We start from the raw sequence: 20,219 nt of genomic DNA on the forward strand, positions 1-20,219 counted from the left end.
CCATATACCCCTGGCTACATATACTGGGCACATATACCCCTGGCTACATATACTGGGCACATATACCCCTGGCTACATATACTGGGCACATATACCCCTGGCTACATATACTGGGCACATATATCCCTGGCTACATATACTGTGCTCATATACCCCTGACTACATATACTGGGTACATATACCCCTGACTACATATACTGGGCAACTATACCTCTGGCTACATATACTGGGGACTACTATACTCATGGCTACTTATACTGGGGACACCTATAGACCTGGCTACTGGGGGTACCTATTTTGGTGGAACTGCTGTCAGACTGTCTGCATTTTTGTGGAACCGCTGTTATGTAGTTTGGGGAACAGCTGCCAAATTATGTGTATGTTAGGGGAACGGCTGCTGCCAGATTATGTGTATGTTTGGGGAACAGCTGCCAGATTATGTGTATGTTAGGGGAACGGCTGCTGCCAGATTATGTGTATGTTAGGGGAACGGCTGCTGCCAGATTATGTGTATGTTAGGGGAACAGCTGCCAGATTATGTGTATGTTAGGGGAACGGCTGCTGCCAGATTATGTGTATGTTAGGGGAACAGCTGCCAGATTATGTGTATGTTAGGGGAACGGCTGCTGCCAGATTACGTGTATGTTAGAGGAACAGCTGCCAGATTATGTGTATGTTAGGGGAACGGCTGCTGCCAGATTACGTGTATGTTAGGGGAACAGCTGCTGCCAGATTATGTGTATGTTAGGGGAATGGCTGCTGCCAGATTATGTGTATTTTGGGGAACAGCTGCCAGATTATGTGTATGTTAGGGGAACAGCTGCCAGATTATGTGTATGTTAGGGGAACGGCTGCTGCCAGATTATGTGTATGTTAGGGGAACGGCTGCTGCCAGATTATGTGTATTTTGGGGAACAGCTGCCAGATTATGTGTATGTTAGGGGAACAGCTGCCAGATTATGTGTATGTTAGGGGAACAGCTGCCAGATTATGTGTATGTTAGGGGAACGGCTGCTGCCAGATTATGAGTATGTTAGGGGAACGGCTGCTGCCAGATTACGTGTATGTTTGGGGAACAGCTGCCAGATAATGTGTATGTTAGGGGAACAACTGCCAGATTATGTGTATGTTAGGGGAACGGCTGCCAGATTATGTGTATGTTAGGGGAACAGCTGCCAGATTATGTGTATGTTAGGGGAACGGCTGCTGCCAGATTATGTGTATGTTAGGGGAACGGCTGCCAGATTACGTGTATGTTAGAGGAACGGCTGCTGCCAGATTATGTGTATGTTAGGGGAACAGCTGCCAGATTATGTGTATGTTAGGGGAACGGCTGCTGCCAGATTATGTGTATGTTAGGGGAACGGCTGCCAGATTATGTGTATGTTAGGGGAACGGCTGCCAGATTATGTGTATGTTAGGGGAACGGCTGCTGCCAGATTATGTGTATGTTAGGGGAACGGCCAAGAAAGCCCCCACATTAAGAGACAAACTGTGTAGAAGCCATTTCCAAAGACCACATACAAGAGGACGTGGGGTTAATGGGCGCTTTCCCTGTGGTCGCTGTAATATTGGTCCACTCATGGTACCCACCAGAAATGTGACCAGCCCGAAGACCCAAAAGATCCATCAAATTGAGGAATATATAAACTGCCAGACTGAGGCTGTGGTTTACTTACTAAGATGTCCATGTAACTTGTTTCACGTTGGTCAAACTACGAACAAGCACAAAACTAGAATACAGAAGCATCTTTCCACCAAATGTCTGGCAGAAAGAGACTTTATAGAGGGTAAATCACTTACCCCGGTGGCGGATCACACCTTGAAACGGCATGGGGGCAGTACAGCTGGTTGGACTGTGTGTGGACTAAAACGTCTCTTTCTTTCTTCCAGGGATGGCAGCATAGAACCTTCACTCCTGAGACACGAAACAAAGTGGATCCATGAATTGGGATCGAGATCCCCAGTAGGTCTAAATGCAGATTTTCCATTTCTAGGTTTCTTACACTAATCCCGTGTGTTGGTTGGGTATGGCCCATGGTGAGTGGCCCCTTCCCTCCATATGATGATTGTCCTATCACCACATGCGGTGTCTATGCTTGGCAGATTTCTCCTGTCTATTATGTATGACCTTTGAGGTGTGGATTAGGTGAGTAGTCTTCACCTCCTTCTAATATATATTCATGTTTTTATATTGTGTGTATTTTGCAGTATATTGTGGTGATTTATAGTACTTCCCATTTATTGCACTAGGCTGTTTTCAGCAATCTGTTCTTTCCTCCATGGATGGGCTACCTCGGTCTCTCCATCCTCTCCTTCTGTGGTTGTCTTAAAAGATCTTAATAATTGTTGTTTTTTTCCTGTATTTTTCCTCCAGTTGTAATGCTCATTGCTCTGCTGGTCCTGTATTGATGCATTTGCTGTGGGATGGTTATCTACTGTGGAATTCTCCAGACTTCCTCCTGAGACATCTATAATGCTTTACTGAACTGTTCAAGATTATTCTGGATCTGTTTTTTTTAAATAAATTGTGATTAATATGCATTCATACGTTTTTATATTGTTATTCAGCATAGTGTTTATCCTCATACAATTGTCTGTATGTGCCAATATTTTTGTTGGCCTGTACATGGCGACATTTGCTTGCATTTCCATTTACTTTCATATATCTGTGGTGGAAATAGCTGGTGCTTTCCACTATCGTAATCATTTTGTGATTTAATGTTTATTGTTTATCTAGTGTGGTTAATTATATTACTGTTCTTATCTCTGGGTAGTCTTATGCCCGTCTACTTCATCTCTATTTTCCTTCCGTTATTCACCTGGCACTACATTTCCCAGGAGGCCCCCTACACCAGGAAGAGGAAGTGATGTGGTGCTTTCAGCACTGCAGACACATCCTCGTTATGCATGGCCATGCATACAAATTAGGTTTGCCACACCCATTTTACCCGCCCACCCAGGTCCTCCGATTAGTGTAAAGCGGTATTGTCACCATAAAAATCAGATTTCAACAGCAATTGGTCTGAGTGTATTAAGTGATAAAGATGCTAATCCTGCATTAAAAACTTGAAAAACTTTTTCTGCTGTTATGGTTTGGAGTTATCACATACTTTAGGAGCACTGGCCCTAGTGCCAAACTGTGCCAAAGAGTTGAATGCTGGGAGTTCTTTTTATCTATAATATATTCCTCCTCTTCCATTTATTTCCCTGCCTAGCTGTCTATCAGAAACACCCTCTGGTTACTTGTGCTTACAAATAAGGCTGAGGTGACTCAGTGATTGGATGTGTAAATAAAAAAAAAAAAGACAGTGCAGTTGTTAGTATACACCTCAGTGGGAGTGTCTGAAGACTCAGGGAGGAGGGCAGCTAATGAATACACAATGAGCAAGAGAAGGGAGGGGGGAAAACAAGAGTCAGGGAGGATATGATGTCAGCATTAGCTTGGCAAGATGGCCACTGCCTAGAATAAGATTTTCTGCTTTTCCTTTATAAAATTCACAGGAATCAATACGTGGATAGCACAATACATCTGTTATGTAAGTAGAAGTAGTATTTATCTTCTTATATATGTATTTTTATTTCTAGGTTAGCATCGGTGTCGCTTGTTCTTTAGAAGCCCAGTGCCTTTCTCAGCTAAACATGCCCGGAAGAAGCCACTAAGTTTAGGGGGCGAATCGCGACGGCCAGCTGTTATAGGGGTACCGCCCACATTCTTCCTGAGTCTCCTCCCCCCTCTGGTAAGCTCCCAGCTTCTCACTGCAATCCTCTCTACGTTTCTTCATTCACCTCCTGAGCTCTTTCCCTCTGACTGGCTTTCAGCTACTCACTACTATACAACATTTCTCACCTTCTTTGCCCATCGTCTATATTATCACGTTGCACTTTACTGTTGTCCCCATTTGGGGACCAGTTCCTTGGGATCTTTTTCCTCCTACAATGTCACTTTACTACACTATTTACTTTTGATCAGCTATGCACGCCTATGCACTTTATTTCTGCTGGTTGCACACTTGGGGACTTTGTTCCCTTCTCTACCTCATCATTTTTGATCCATGTATGTATTATATGACTATATTGAGTGGAATTTTTTGTACTGACTCAGGTTTTTGTGGATATTTATACCCTCCTTTTTATATGCATACTTTGTTATTTACTGTTTGATCATTATGACGGTCATCCCCTTGATGTGTTTTTATACCTTTGTGTTAATAAAGATAATTTAGTGCTGCAGATTAGTTTGGAGAGGTGCGGTTTTTCTAGGGAACTTCTTTGGTATACTGTGTGGTCTTGCTTATGGCTCCTTCCTGCACACTCCTTCCCCACCCATATACTTGGGGTTTGGTTGGTGGTGCTTGCCCTATTTGGTTTTGTTAGCATGTACATTCTCACATAACATGCTGCCAGGTCACAGAGAACAGGCACCAGAGAGATGGAGAGAGAAGGACACAGACTGGGGGGAGCAGGCTGGCCAGACGGGGGAGTTTACTCTGCTGCCCCAAGTACTCTGCAGGGGCCCTGGGGAAACACTGTTACCTGGGGGAGACCTGGGGAAACACTGTTACCTGGGGGAGACCTGGGGAAACACTGTTACCTGGGGGAGACCTGGGGAAACACTATTACCTGGGGGAGACCTGGGGAAACACTATTACCTGGGGGAGCCCTGGGGAAACACTGTTACCTGGGGAAACACTATTACCTGGGGGAGTTCTAGGGAAACACTGTTACCTGGGGGAGCCCTGGGGAAACACTGTTACCTGGATGAGATCTGGGGAAACCCTATTACCTGGGGGAGACCTGGGGAAACACTGTTACCTGGGGGAGCCCTGAGGAAACACTGTTACCTGGGGGAGATCTGGGGGGGGGGAGGGGGGTGTAGAGTGTGCATTAACCCCTTCCCGACTGTCTAACACCCATAAGCGTCGGGAAGGTGGCAGCCCCAGGATTGCCTAACGCAGAACGGCGTCCAGTCCTGGGGCGGGGTGTTACAGGGGATTGCGCGCGTATCCCTGCTTGAGTGACGGAGCTGTGCGGTTGCCGCTAGGAGACTTATTTACATTGTACAGCGCTGCGATCTACTGCAGCGCTGCACTGGGGACAGCCGTGTCACTCAGCTGTCCCCTGGGGAGGCTCTGATCGTGATCTCCTCTGATAGGCTGATGGCTAGAAGAAAGGATCGCTCTGATTGGCTGGCAGGGAAGGAGGGAGGGAGGGGAGAAAACAAACAAAAAAAAGGAAAATAGAGAAATTAAAAAACAAACACCCAAATAAAAAAAATAAACAAACAAGGCATCTGTGATCAGAGAGATCACTGCTGTGCCCACCAACAGGGATTTCTGTTGGTGGGCAGAAAAGGAGAGGGGGGATTAATTTGTGTGCTACGTAGTGTGCCTGTGCAGCTGCAGAGCACTAAAATATAGCCTGGTCACTAGTGGGGTGTAAGCTAAGCCTGTGGTCCTGAACTGGTTAAAATATCCCCTGATGACAACATACGGCCGAAACCTGGTCAGGAATTGGAGAAGGGGGCAAGTTTTCTCCTGTGATCTGCACTCATTTGCACTCAGCACTTTATGTGCATTGTGTTTTACTGGGAGTTTGAAGTGATTTAAAAAAAAAAAAACAACATATACTTACCTAAGGAGAGTGAAGGTTCTGGGTCCTATAGAGACTTCCTGTTCCTCTCCCGGTGCCCTGGTTCCACCGCTGGCTCCCCTGTTAGCAGTCTCCAACCAATGGGTCAGAGACTCCTCTCTGCTTCTTCTTTAGGCTTCAGATGTATTTGGGAGCCTGACAGCTCCAAAACAGTGCCTGCTCCTTACTGCACATGCACTAGCATGCTCTATCCCACCCACTCCCACATGCACTAGCACGCTCTATCCCACACACTCCCACATGCACTAGCACGCTCTATCCCACACACCCCCACATGCACTAGCACGCTCTCTCCCACACACTCGCACATGCACTAGCACGCTCTCTCCCACAAACTCCCACATGCACTAGCACGCTCTATCCCACACACCCCCACATGCACTAGCACGCTCTATCCCACACACCCCCACATGCACTAGCATGCTCTCTCCCACACACTCGCACATGCACTAGCACGCTCTCTCCCACACACTCGCACATGCACTAGCACGCTCTCTCCCACACACCCCCACATGCACTAGCACGCTCTATCCCACACACCCCCACATGCACTAGCACGCTTTCTCCCACACACCCCCACATGCACTAGCATGATCGCTCTCTCTCACACTCACACATGCACTAGCACGCTCTCTCCCACACACTCCCACATGCACTAGCACTCTCTCTCTCTCTCTCTCACACTCGCACATGCACTAGCATGATCTCTCCCACACACTCGCACATGCACTGGCACATGCACTAGCACACTCTCTCTCACACTCGCACATGCACTAGCACGCTCTCTCTCACACTTGCACATGCACTAGCATGCTCTATCCCACACACTCACACACACACTAGCACGCTCTCTCTCATACACTTGCACATACACTAGCACGCGCTCTCTCTCTCACACACACTCTCTCTCTCTCTCTCTCTCTCACATACACTAGCACGCTCTCTCTCACACTCCCACATGCACTAGCATGTTCTCTCTCTCACACTAACACATGCACTAGCACGCTCTCTCACACACTCGCACATGCGCTAGCACCCTCTCTCTCTCACACATGCACTAGCACGCTCTCTATCACATGCACTAGCACACTCTTTCACACACAGTCGCACATGCACTGGCACGCTCTCTCTCACACACTAACACATGCACTAGCACCCACTCTCGCACTCACATGCACTAGCAGTCTCTCTCATACATGCACTAGCACGTTCTCTCTCACACACTCGCACATGCACTAGCACTCTCTCACACACAGTCGCACACGCACTAGCACGCTCTCACACACACTCGCACATGCACTAGCACACTCTCTCCCACACACTCGCACATGCACTAGCATGCTCTCTCCCACATACTTGCACATGCACTAGCACGCTCTTTCCCACACACTACTTGCACATGCAATAGCACGCGCTCTCACACACACTTGCACATGCGCTAGCACCCTATCTCTCTCACATGCACTAGCACGCTCTCTCTCACACACTCGCACATGCACTAGCACGCTTTCTCTCACACACTCGCACATGCACTAGCACGCTCTCTCTCACACACTCGCACATGCACTAGCACACTCTCTCTCACACACTCGCACATGCACTAGCACGCTCTATTTCACACACACTCGCACATGCACTAGCACGCTCTCTCAGACACTCGCACATGCGCTAGCACCCTCTCTCTCACATGCACTAGCGGTCTTTCTCACACACTCGCACATGCACTAGCACGCTCGCTCTCGCAGATGCACTAGCACGCTCTCTCTCACACACTCATACATGCACTAGCACGCGCTCTCTCACACACCCGCACATGCCCCACCATCCTCTCTCTCACATGCACTAGCAGTCTCTCACACACACTCGCACATGCACTAGCACTCTCTCTCTCACACTCGCACATGCACCAGCACACTCTCTCTCACACTCGCACATGCACTAGCATGCTCTCTCTCTCAAACTCGCACATGCACTAGCACGCTCTCACACACACTCGCACATGCACTAGCATGCTCTCTCTCTCACACACACTCGCACATGCACTAGCATGCTCTCTCTCTCACACACACTTGCATGCTCTCTCTCTCACACACACTCGCACATGCACTAGCACGCTCTCTCATACACTTGCACATGCACTAGAACTCTCTCACACATTCGCACATCCACTGGCACGCTCTCTCTCTATAACATGCACTAGCATGCTCTCTTTCTCACACACTCGCACATGCACTAGCATGCTCTCTCTCACACACTCGCACATGCATTAGCATGCTCTCTCACACACTCGCACATGCACTAGCACGCTCTCTCTCACACACTCGCACATGCACTAGCACGCTCTCTCACACATGCACTAGCATGCTCTCTCCCACACACTCGCACATGCACTAGCACACTCTCTCTCACACACTCGCACATGCAGCAGCACACTCTCTCTCAGACAGACTCGCACATGCACTAGCACTCTCTCCCTATCGCATCAGAGTCACTTTAAGGCTTGTTGATGTAACGGGTCATGTGTTCATGGACCCAGGACTGTGTTGGCGACCACTAGTCAGTATATTGTGCAGGAGGTGGCTGCAGATCATTGTCAGTGAGCGCTGAGGACTACAGACCATTGCCCCGATACCTTGTGGTTGTGGATACAGGGACATCTGGCAAGCTTGCATCATCCAAGATATTGTCTAATGTAGGAGTGGTTTCCTCTAATCTCAGACCTCAGTGTTTAAATTGCTGTGTTGTCACTGTGTGATAAATAAGTGGGCTTTGGGTTGCAGTTTGGGCACTCGGTCTGTTGCATGGATGGGGCAGTGCCTCCTATTCCAGCACATCGTTCTACATCAGCAATAAGTGTGGGACCAGAACCTTCTCATGCTGTCTGTACAATGCAGCGTTTAGGCCATCAATGCCGGGGGGTTGTGTATTTTGTATATTATTAGCTCCACCTCCTCCGTATCAGCTTCAAGGAAAGCTCTGTCACCAGCAGATATCAGCAGGAATGCAGACGATGATTTATGTATGTTGTAATCACAGGAGAGACACTTGGAGACGCATCAGATTTCCATTCCAATAGGATTTATTTTGTTACATAACACAGAATCGTTTCCAGCAACAGCTTCCCACATTTGTCTATAGCAGTGACTGTAACACATATAACAATAACCTGTCCCCCTCTCCACCCCAGAATTCCTGTATCTCACCTCAACCCCAAACACCTGTATCCAATCATCTCCTAATTTACATTTGGGGTGCAGCACTGAGGCATTGGGGTGTCTATAGCAGTGATTGTAACACATAACAATAACCTGTCCCCCTCTCTACCCCAGAATTCCTGTATCTCACCTCCAGCCCAAACACCTGTATCCAATCATCTCCTAATTTACATTTGGGGGGGGGGGGGGTGTATAGCAGTGACTGTATCACATATAACAATAACCTGTCCCCCTCTCCACCCCAGAATTCCTGTATCTCACCTCAACCCCAAACACCTGTATCCAATCATCTCCTAATTTACATTTGGGGTGCAGCACTGAGGCATTGGGGTGTCTATAGCAGTGACTGTAACACATATAACAATAACCTGCCCCCTCTCCACCCCAGAATTCCTGTATCTCACCTCAACCCCAAACACCTGTATCCAATCATCTCCTAATTTACATCTGAGGTGCAGCGCTGAGGCATTGGGGTATATCTGCATTATTTGTGCATAATGTGTAATATGACCTGGGAATATTATCACACGCTGCTCTAGCTTGTGCCAGAATCCCGCATAGAGATGCTTCCTGGGTCTATCTGTGAACCGTGAAAATTCACCTACATTTTATGTACTACATGTACCGGTGTTTATCTCATCATCTCACCTCAGCTCAGGGGCTTTACACAGCAATGCACTGAGCAGCATGAGAGAGTCCTCAGGATTCTATGCAATACGCTGCCATGTGCATCTAGCATAAATGAAAGATTAGAAAAGAGCACTTATAAACACATTGTGTGAGATCTCTCATGTCTGGCAAGATGGGATTTATGTACAAAACATTTCCCACACTTAGCACATGAATTAGTGCTTCTTACCAGTGTGAGATCTCTCATGTGTGACAAGAGTTGATTTATAACCAAAACATTTCCCACACTCAGCACATGAATAGGGCTTCTCACCAGTGTGAGATCTCTCATGCTGGACAAGATGTGATTTACTTACAAAACATTTCCCACACTCAGCACATGAATAGGGCTTCTCGCCAGTGTGAGATCTCTCATGTGTGACAAGCAGTGATTTATGCCCATAACATTTCCCACACTTAGCACATGAATATGGCTTTTCACCAGTGTGAGATCTCTCATGTGTGACAAGCTGTGATTTTTGCCCAAAACATTTCCCACACTCAGAACATGAATAGGACTTTACACCAGTGTGAGATCTCTCATGTGTGACAAGGTCTGATTTTTGCACAAACCCTTCTCCACACTCAGCACGTGAATAGGGCTTCTCACCAGTGTGAACTCTCTCATGTGTGACAAGACTTGATTTCAGAGTAAAACATTTCCCACACTCAGCACATGAATATGACTTTTCACCAGTGTGAGATCTCTCATGTGTGACAAGATGTGATTTTTGCCCAAAACATTTCCCACACTCAGCACATGAATATGGCTTTTCTCCAGTGTGTGATCTCTCATGTGTGACAAGACTTGATTTCAGAGTAAAACATTTCCCACACTCAGCACATGAATATGGCTTTTCACCAGTGTGAGATCTCTCATGTGTGACAAGATGTGATTTTTGCCCAAAACATTTCCCACACTCAGCACATGAATATGGCTTTTCACCAGTGTGAGATCTCTCATGTATGACAAGCTGTGTTTTACGTACAAAACATTTTCCACACTCAGCACATGTATAGGGCTTCTCCCCAGTGTGAGATCTCTCATGTATGCCAAGCTCTGATTTATACCAAAAACATTTCCCACACTCAGCACACGAATAGGGCTTCTCACCAGTGTGAGATCTCTCATGTCTCACAAGCACTGATTTGTCCCCATAACATTTCCCACACTCAGCACATGAATATGGCTTTTCACTAGTGTGAGAACTCTCATGTCTGACAAGACTTGATTTTTTAGTAAAACATTTTCCACACTCAGCACATGAATAGGGCTTCTCACCAGTGTGAGATCTCTCATGAATGATAAGCTCTGATTTCTTATGAAAACATTTCCCACACTCAGCACATGAATAGGGCTTCCAACTAGTGTGAGATCTCTCATGTATGATAAGTTTTGATTTGTGCACAAAACATTTCCCACATGTGGAACAGGAATAAGGCCCTCCAGCAGGGGGAGAGCTGTGCTGGATATGAGGCCCCTCAGGGTTAGACAGGTGAGGGGAGTCTGGAGGAATATTTGGGGTAATCAGGATATCTGCAGGAGACTCTTGTCCAGTGACATCATCATCCGTTGTACAGTCTGTGGATACAGAGAGACGAGTCTCTGAGAGGTTCCGGATGCCGGGACTCCGCCCTGCAAATAGAGAAACATCATCACTTCCTGTTAGAGACTTCTGAGGAGTCGAACAATTATCATTAGGGAGGGTCAGTGAGCTGCTGATAATTCTAAGTTGTTGCAAAGATAATGCAGATTAGAAACAAGCCAAATGCAGCAGCTGCATAACGTTGCATATAATTAGCATACAAGTCAGAGTTATTTGCATGTCACTGACCCTCCCTACAGCTACAGCATTGGCCATACATGGAAAGCAGTCAGCACCTTGGTGATCACACTGGTGGCTCGCGCTCCTCTCTCATCTCCTTACCGGTAAGCGCGCACTTACACAATTGTTTGGCGGTTCTACCTCCCTGATTATATCACTGCGCTGCCATTCTTTTCCTCTCTGCTTTGGGCGATTCTCCTCTTCCGGCAGTGTCCGGGCCGCTACTCCTCTATTGGCACTTTCTTTTCCACCTCCTTAGTGTGCACGGTCCCTTGTTCTGCAGAAACTCTCCTACCTCTAGCACCGCCCCTCATTCAGCTTTACCTTGCGCCCCAGGGCAGGAGTTGTGTTTGTCCCTTTGGATGTATTACCTGTCATACTGTACGAGATATATTCTATATGGAGCATAATATTATTGGATTCATCGAGCCTTTGCCATCCAGGTGTTATTTTTAATACGTTTTTAATCCTGTCATAACATTATACTAATAAAGGCTATTTTTTATTTGACCTATTTAGTTGTGGTGCGGTTCTTAAAGGGCCAGCTTGTACTTTGTTTGCAATGCAATGTGGTGTCACTTACACATTCTTATTACCATTGTTTCCTCGTGTCACTCATATGTCCCTTCATCTCTCTCTTGTTCCGCCAGTAGCACTTTGTCACCCCCAACTGTGACCAATCTGTGTACAGTAATGTACAGTGACCATTATCAGCTTATTACAGGCCGGTAACACTAAGTCACCCCCACTGTGACCAATCTGTGTACAGTAATGTACAGTGACCATTATCAGCTTATTACAGGCCGGTAATACTAAGTCACCCCTACTGTGACCAGTCCGTGTACAGTAATGTACAATCACCATTATCAGCTTATTGCAGGCCGGTAACACTAGATCAGCCCTACTGTGACCAATCTGTGTACAGTAATGTACAGTGACCATTATCAGCTTATTACAGGCCAGTAACACTAAGTCACCCCCTACTGTGACCAATCTGTGTACAGTAATGTACAGTGACCATTATCAGCTTATTACAGGCTGGTAACACTAAGTCACCCCTACTGTGACCAATCTGTGTACAGTAATGTACAGTGACCATTATCAGCTTATTACAGGCCGGTAACACCAAGTCACCCCTACTGTGACCAATCTGTGTACAGTAATGTACAGTGACCATTATCAGCTTATTACAGGCCGGTAATACTAAGTCACCCCTACTGTGACCAGTCCGTGTACAGTAATGTACAATCACCATTATCAGCTTATTGCAGGCCGGTAACACTAAGTCACCCCTACTGTGACCAATCTGTGTACAGTAATGTACAGTGACCATTATCAGCTTATTACAGGCCGGTAACACTAAGTCACCACTACTGTGACCAATCTGTGTACAGTAATGTACAGTGACCATTATCAGCTTATTACAGGCCAGTAACACTAAGTCACCCCTACTGTGACCAATCTGTGTACAGTAATGTACAGTGACCATTATCAGCTTATTACAGGCCAGTAACACTAAGTCACCCATACTGTGACCAATCTGTGTACAGTAATGTACAGTGACCATTATCAGCTTATTACAGGCCGGTAATACTAAGTCACCCCTACTGTGACCAGTCCGTGTACAGTAATGTACAGTGCCCGTTATCAGCTTATTACAGGCCAGTAACACTAAGTCACCCCTACTGTGACCAATCTGTGTACAGTAATGTACAGTCACCATTATCAGCTTATTGCAGGCTGGTAACACTAAGTCACCCCTACTGTGACCAATCTGTGTACAGTAATGTACAGTAACCATTATCAGCTTATTACAGGCCGGTAACACTAAGTCACTCCATACTGTGACTAATCTGTGTACAGCGACAATTATCAGCTTATTACAGGCCAGTAACACTAAGTCACCCCTACTGTGACCCATCTGTGTACAGTAATGTACAGTGACCATTATCAGCTTATTACGGGCCGGTAACACTAAGTCACCCCTACTGTGACCAATCTGTGTACAGTAATGTACAGTGACCATTATCAGCTTATTACAGGCCGGTAACACTAAGTCACCCCTACTGTGACCAATCTGTGTACAGTAATATACAGTGACCATTATCAGCTTATTACAGGCCAGTAACACTAAGTCACTCCATACTGTGACTAATCTGTGTACAGCGACAATTATCAGCTTATTACAGGCCAGTAACACTAAGTCACCCCTACTGTGACCAATCTGTGTACAGTAATGTACAGTGACCATTATCAGCTTATTACAGGCCGGTAACACTAAGTCACCCCTACTGTGACCCATCTGTGTACAGTAATGTACAGTGACCATTATCAGCTTATTACAGGCCGGTAACACTAAGTCACCCCTACTGTGACCAATCTGTGTACAGTAATGTACAGTGACCATTATCAGCTTATTACAGGCCGGTAACACTAAGTCACCCCTACTGTGACCAATCTGTGTACAGTAATGTACAGTGACCATTATCAGCTTATTACAGGCCGGTAACACTAAGTCACCCCTACTGTGACCAATCTGTGTACAGTAATGTACAGTGACCATTATCAGCTTATTACAGGCCGGTAACACTAAGTCACCCCTACTGTGACCAATCTGTGTACAGTAATGTACAGTGACCATTATCAGCTTATTACAGGCTGGTAACACTAAGTCACCCCTACTGTGACCAATCTGTGTACAGTAATGTACAGTGGCCATTATCAGATTATTACAGGCCGGTAACACTAAGTCACCCCTACTGTGACCAATCTGTGTACAGTAATGTACAGTGACCATTATCAGCTTATTACAGGTCAGTAACACTAAGTCACCCCCTACTGTGACCAATCTGTGTACAGTAATGTACAGTGACCATTATCAGCTTATTACAGGCTGGGAACACTAAGTCACCCCCTACTGTGACCAATCTGTGTACAGTAATGTACAGTGACCATTATCAGCTTATTACAGGCCAGTAACACTAAGTCACCACTACTGTGACCAATCTGTGTACAGTAATGTACAGTGACCATTATCAGCTTATTACAGGCCAGTAACACTAAGTCACCCCTACTGTGACCAATCTGTGTACAGTAATGTACAGTGACCATTATCAGCTTATTACAGGCCGGTAACACTAAGTCACCCCTACTGTGACTATTCTGTGTAAATTAATGTAAAGTGACCATTATTAGCTTATTACAGAAAAAATAACACGAAGTCCTCAATTCATAGAGCACAGTGCCTTTAAATGTAAAGTGCTCTGTAAATAACCACATTCTGTATTTTAGACTTTTGTGTGCTAATTCATAAAAATGTTCACAAGTGTGGTAGAAGTTCAGTAATCTACTGGATTCAATAGAAAAAACTCTGTGCAGGGACAGCGTTACAATAGTAAGAGGCATCCTGACATCCCTTTAGATGTACATGTTTTGCTATACTGTTTGTTATACTGCCTCTGTCCACTCTGAATCTATTAGTCTCTTAACATTTTATTTATTTGCCACAGCTTAGAACTCCCAGGAGACTTTACACATGCCCTGCTTATATGATTTCCCCACCAGTTACTCTGCATCCTCAAACAGGAACTGAAGGAGGTTAAACTGCTGAAAGGAGACAGGGGAAACTTATTTTGTTCCGTTCCCTCTGCTCACTGCCTGGGGGTAGAAAAGCTAAGACCTGCCGGAAGAGACTTTGGGTCCTATCAAAATGCCTCATCCCGACTTGCAGGAGACAGGGGCTGTTTCTATTGGTTTCTGCTCCTGTCAGTCATAGCTTATCCCTCTCTGCTTGTCTGAGTCATACTGGCTTCCCACAGTATTGCACACTCTCCGCTCTCATTTCACCAATCACCACACCAGAGGTGATGATCTATCCACATGATCTATCTTTTATGTATTGAAATTTAGTGGCATTTACTGACATTTGCTGAGGCATTTACTGCATAAGTCAGTAATATTCCTCACTGCTCGGTAATTTCAGCTTTTCATGCGGTAACAGCCTTTATGAATCAACATTTTCCTAAGTGCTCGGTAAAGTGAGCTGTTTTCTGCATTACTGAATGTGCTAATGCTTTATGAATCAACCACTAAGTGTCTTATGTGACTGTACAGTACAAAACAAAATCAAGGTTTTAGATTACAAAAACCTAACATGAGTATTTAGTATAACCTCTAATATGGCCAGTCTGTGAGCAGTGACACAGTCATAATAACTAAAAAAAAAGATATTTAATATTGTTTACTCACTTGTTGTTTTCCTCTCTGTAAGAGGGTCCTCTACAGTTGTCCCCATCATATCACCCTCCTCCATAGACCGCTGATCACTCCTCACATACGTCTCTTCTTCTTCCTCTTTAATTATCCTCATCATGTCACCCTCCTCCATAGACTGCTGATCACTCCTCACATACGTCTCCTCTTCTTCCTCTTTAATCATCCTCATCATGTTACCCTCCTCCATAGAGTGCTGATCACACCTCACATACGTCTTTTCTTCTTCCTCTTTATATGTCCTCATCATGTCACCCCCCTCCATAGACTGCTGATCACTCCACACATATGTCTCTTCTTCTTCCTCTTTACTTGTCCTCATCATGCCACCCTCCTCCATAAAATGCTGATCACTCCTCACATACGTCTCTTCTTCCTCTTTACTTGTCCTCATCATGTCACCCTCCTCCATAGACTTCTGATCACTCCTCACATATGTCTCTTCTTCTTCCTCTTTAACCACAACACTTACATGTATCAGTTCTCCACACTAAGTGCTCAGAATGAGAGAAAATGTAAAATGTGAACACAGATAACGGCATTCACAGAAGGAAACAATGTCATACAGTATAGAGACACTGATGACCCTCATCCAACCTACCTGATAATGGTGGGGGGTAGTGGGAACTTCTTGTGGACAATCCTGGGAATAAAGAGGACCTGTACATCTCTCTGTTGGGGTGCTGTTACTGGATACATCTGTAGGAAACACACACACTGACTGAATAAATTGTCTCTATGTGATTATCAGATGATGGGGGGATCTAGGTGGACAATCCCGGGAATAAAGAGGACCTGTACATCTCTCTGGTGGGTTTTGGTTATGGTATACATCTGTAGGAAACACACATACTGACTGAATACATTGTCTGTATGTGTTTATCAGATGATGGGGGATCTAGGGGACCCTCCATACTGTGCTCTCATTTAGAAGAAATGAAAGTCTCCTCTTACCCGGTGATGTGAGGGGCGGCTGATTCTCCATCATGGCGTCCTTGTAGGGGTCCTTGTGTCCTTCTATACACTGCTCTTCCTCCATGGAGAAATAGCGGGCGACATCCTGGAATTTCATAGGAACCTAACAAACATAATTATACAGTCACCGCCGTGATACACCCCTTACTGTAACTGAACAATGTCCCATAATTCCCAGCACTGCTCACCTTTCCCATCAGCAGCTCTATCATCTTCCTGATGACATCCAGAATCATCTTCTTGCTGTGTCCGTTAGATATCAGGGAGTGAGGTGGGGGCACTGTGATGGTCACATGATCACCAGACTTCACTGGAGGAAATCTCTGTATAGAAAGACCAACATTAATGTCACATAACCTCCCAGAATCCTCCTCACCTCTCCAGTCAGGTGTGTTTTATTATTAGAGATGAGTGCTGTCATATGATCTCCCAGAATCCTCCTCACCACTTTGGTCAAGTGTGCTTTATTCATAGTGATAAGAGTGATGTCATGTGACCTCCCAGAATCCTCCTCACCTCTCCAGTCAGCAGACAGATGATCTCCAGGGTGAGGTTGAATATCCTGTCAGTCAGGTGACTCTGGTCCTCCTCCATCCTCAGTGATGTGGTCATGTGATCTGTACGGGATGTTGCTGCCTTTGGATAGATAATAATGGGAGGATGATATAGGTTATACAGTTGTCAGTGGTGAAACTACAGATACAGGCGAACACTGGCGATCCAGCGCAGGAGACTTGGGCGGTGCCGGCACCACCATAGACCATAATAGGAATTATTACACAGCGAGTAACTTCAGCGCCATCAGAAGACAAAGCTGAAGTTACTTATAAAACACTATAATTCAGCCTCCAGCAATTGCTGGAAGCCAAATTATTTCATTCCCCACCATCCATGTGGACCTGGAGGGGGAAAAGTAATTAACGTCGCTGGGAACTTGTGCAGCAGCAGCAGGATAAGCCATACCGGCTGTATCCTGCGCCCAAGTCTCCCGGCAGGAAATCGTACGTGATACAGGATCCCCCTCTCCCAGCACTCCCCATTGCTGTCACTTGTGGGTGGTGGGGCCATGCAGAGTATTGCAGGAAATCATAATAAGCTGGTTTATAGCTACCTGTGCACTATACTCACAGCGTGCTGCAGTCCTGTCCTCCCTCTGCCTCCTCTCCAGCTGGCCTTCTCTCCTCACATCCCCCTCCCACTGTTACCATTCCTGTGATGTTACAGCAGTGCTGGTAGTGGTAGATGGATGAGGATATGAGGAGAGGCAGAGACTGAGGCTAATGGGAGCAGAGGACTGGAGCACACTGTGACAGCTAGCTATAAACCAATGTAATCCTTCCTCTTACTACTCTGCATGGAGGTGGGGGAGGGAGCAATACTGGAGTGTGGGCATGGCTATACTGGGGGAAAATGGCATTACTGGGGTGGGGGGCATTACATACTGGAGGATAATGGCAATGCTGGGGGACACAGGGGGGGACATGGCTATACTGGGAAAGAAATGGCATTACTGGGGTGGGGGACATTACATACTGGAGGATAATGGCAATGCTGGGGGATACAGGGAGGACATAGCTATACTGGGGGAGAAATGGCATTACTGGGGTGGGGGACATTACATACTGGAGGATAATGGCAATGCTGGGGGACACAGGGGGACATGGCTATACTGGGAAATAAATGGCATTACTGGGGTGGGGGACATTACATACTGGAGGATAATGGCAATGCTGGGGGACACAGGGGGACATGGCTATACTGGGGGAGAAATGGCATTACTGGGGTGGGGGACATTACATACTGGAGGATAATGGCAATGCTGGGGGACACAGGGAGGATATGGCTATACTGGGGAAGAAATGGCATTACTAGGGTGGGGGACATTACATATTGGAGGATAATGGCAATGCTGGGGGACACAGAGGGGACATAGCTATACTGGGGAAGAAATGGCATTACTGGGGTGGGGGACATTACATACTGGAGGATAATGGCAATGCTGGGGGACACAGGGGGGACATGGCTATACTGGGGGAGACATGGCATTACTGGGGTGGGGGACATTACATACTGGAGGATAATGGCAATGCTGGGGGACACAGGGGGGACATGGCTATACTGGGGAAGAAATGGCATTACTGGAGTGGGGGACATTACATACTGGAGGATAATGGCAATGCTGGGGGACACAGGGAGGACATGGCTATACTGGGGGAGAAATGGCATTACTGGGGTGGGGGACATTACATACTGGAGAATAATGGCAATACGGGGGGACACAGGGGGACATGGCTATACTGGGGGAGAAATGGCATTACTGGGATGGGGACATTACATACTGGAGGATAATGGCAATGCTGGGGGACACAGGGAGGACATGGCTATACTGGGGGAGAAATGGCATTACTGGGGTGGGGGACATTACATACTGGAGTATAATGGCAATGCTGGGGGACACAGGGAGGACATGGCTATACTGGGGGAGAAATGGCATTACTGGGGTGGGGGGCATTACATACTGGAGGATAATGGCAATGCTGGGGGACACAGGGGGGGACATGGCTATACTGGGAAAGAAATGGCATTACTGGGGTGGGGGACATTACATACTGGAGGATAATGGCAATGCTGGGGGATACAGGGAGGACATAGCTATACTGGGGGAGAAATGGCATTACTGGGGTGGGGGACATTACATACTGGAGGATAATGGCAATGCTGGGGGACACAGGGGGACATGGCTATACTGGGAAATAAATGGCATTACTGGGGTGGGGGACATTACATACTGGAGGATAATGGCAATGCTGGGGGACACAGGGGGACATGGCTATACTGGGGGAGAAATGGCATTACTGGGGTGGGGGGACATTACATACTGGAGGATAATGGCAATGCTGGGGGACACAGGGAGGATATGGCTATACTGGGGAAGAAATGGCATTACTAGGGTGGGGGACATTACATATTGGAGGATAATGGCAATGCTGGGGGACACAGAGGGGACATAGCTATACTGGGGAAGAAATGGTATTACTGGGGTGGGGGACATTACATACTGGAGGATAATGGCAATGCTGGGGGACACAGGGGGGACATGGCTATACTGGGGGAGACATGGCATTACTGGGGTGGGGGACATTACATACTGGAGGATAATGGCAATGCTGGGGGACACAGGGGGGACATGGCTATACTGGGGAAGAAATGGCATTACTGGAGTGGGGGACATTACATACTGGAGGATAATGGCAATGCTGGGGGACACAGGGAGGACATGGCTATACTGGGGGAGAAATGGCATTACTGGGGTGGGGGACATTACATACTGGAGAATAATGGCAATACGGGGGGACACAGGGGGACATGGCTATACTGGGGGAGAAATGGCATTACTGGGATGGGGACATTACATACTGGAGGATAATGGCAATGCTGGGGGACACAGGGGGGGACATGGCTATACTGGGGGAGACATGGCATTACTGGAGTGGGGGACATTACATACTGGAGGATAATGGCAATGCTGGGGGACACAGGGAGGACATGGCTATACTGGGGGAGAAATGGCATTACTGGGGTGGGGGACATTACATACTGGAGTATAATG

The 20,219-nt window shown here is 46.6% G+C and overlaps 2 protein-coding genes across 2 annotated transcripts in view; one reads left to right on the plus strand and one right to left on the minus strand.

The window, feature by feature from the left end:
- Positions 1 to 20,219, plus strand: part of LOC137537252 (uncharacterized) — a 1,269,057-nt gene that overhangs the window by 1,060,543 nt on the left and 188,295 nt on the right. The window lies entirely within an intron of this gene.
- LOC137535883 (uncharacterized) overlaps positions 1 to 20,219 on the minus strand; it is a 242,496-nt gene that overhangs the window by 69,991 nt on the left and 152,286 nt on the right. Inside the window, 6 exon segments of the mRNA XM_068257761.1 lie at positions 9,720 to 11,172; positions 15,611 to 16,124; positions 16,236 to 16,333; positions 16,589 to 16,712; positions 16,798 to 16,932; positions 17,126 to 17,245. Coding sequence (XP_068113862.1) covers positions 9,720 to 11,172; positions 15,611 to 16,124; positions 16,236 to 16,333; positions 16,589 to 16,712; positions 16,798 to 16,932; positions 17,126 to 17,245 — 2,444 coding nt within the window.

The sequence above is a fragment of the Hyperolius riggenbachi genome, chromosome 10 (genome assembly GCF_040937935.1).
Source record: "Hyperolius riggenbachi isolate aHypRig1 chromosome 10, aHypRig1.pri, whole genome shotgun sequence".
Taxonomy (NCBI): domain Eukaryota; kingdom Metazoa; phylum Chordata; class Amphibia; order Anura; family Hyperoliidae; genus Hyperolius; species Hyperolius riggenbachi.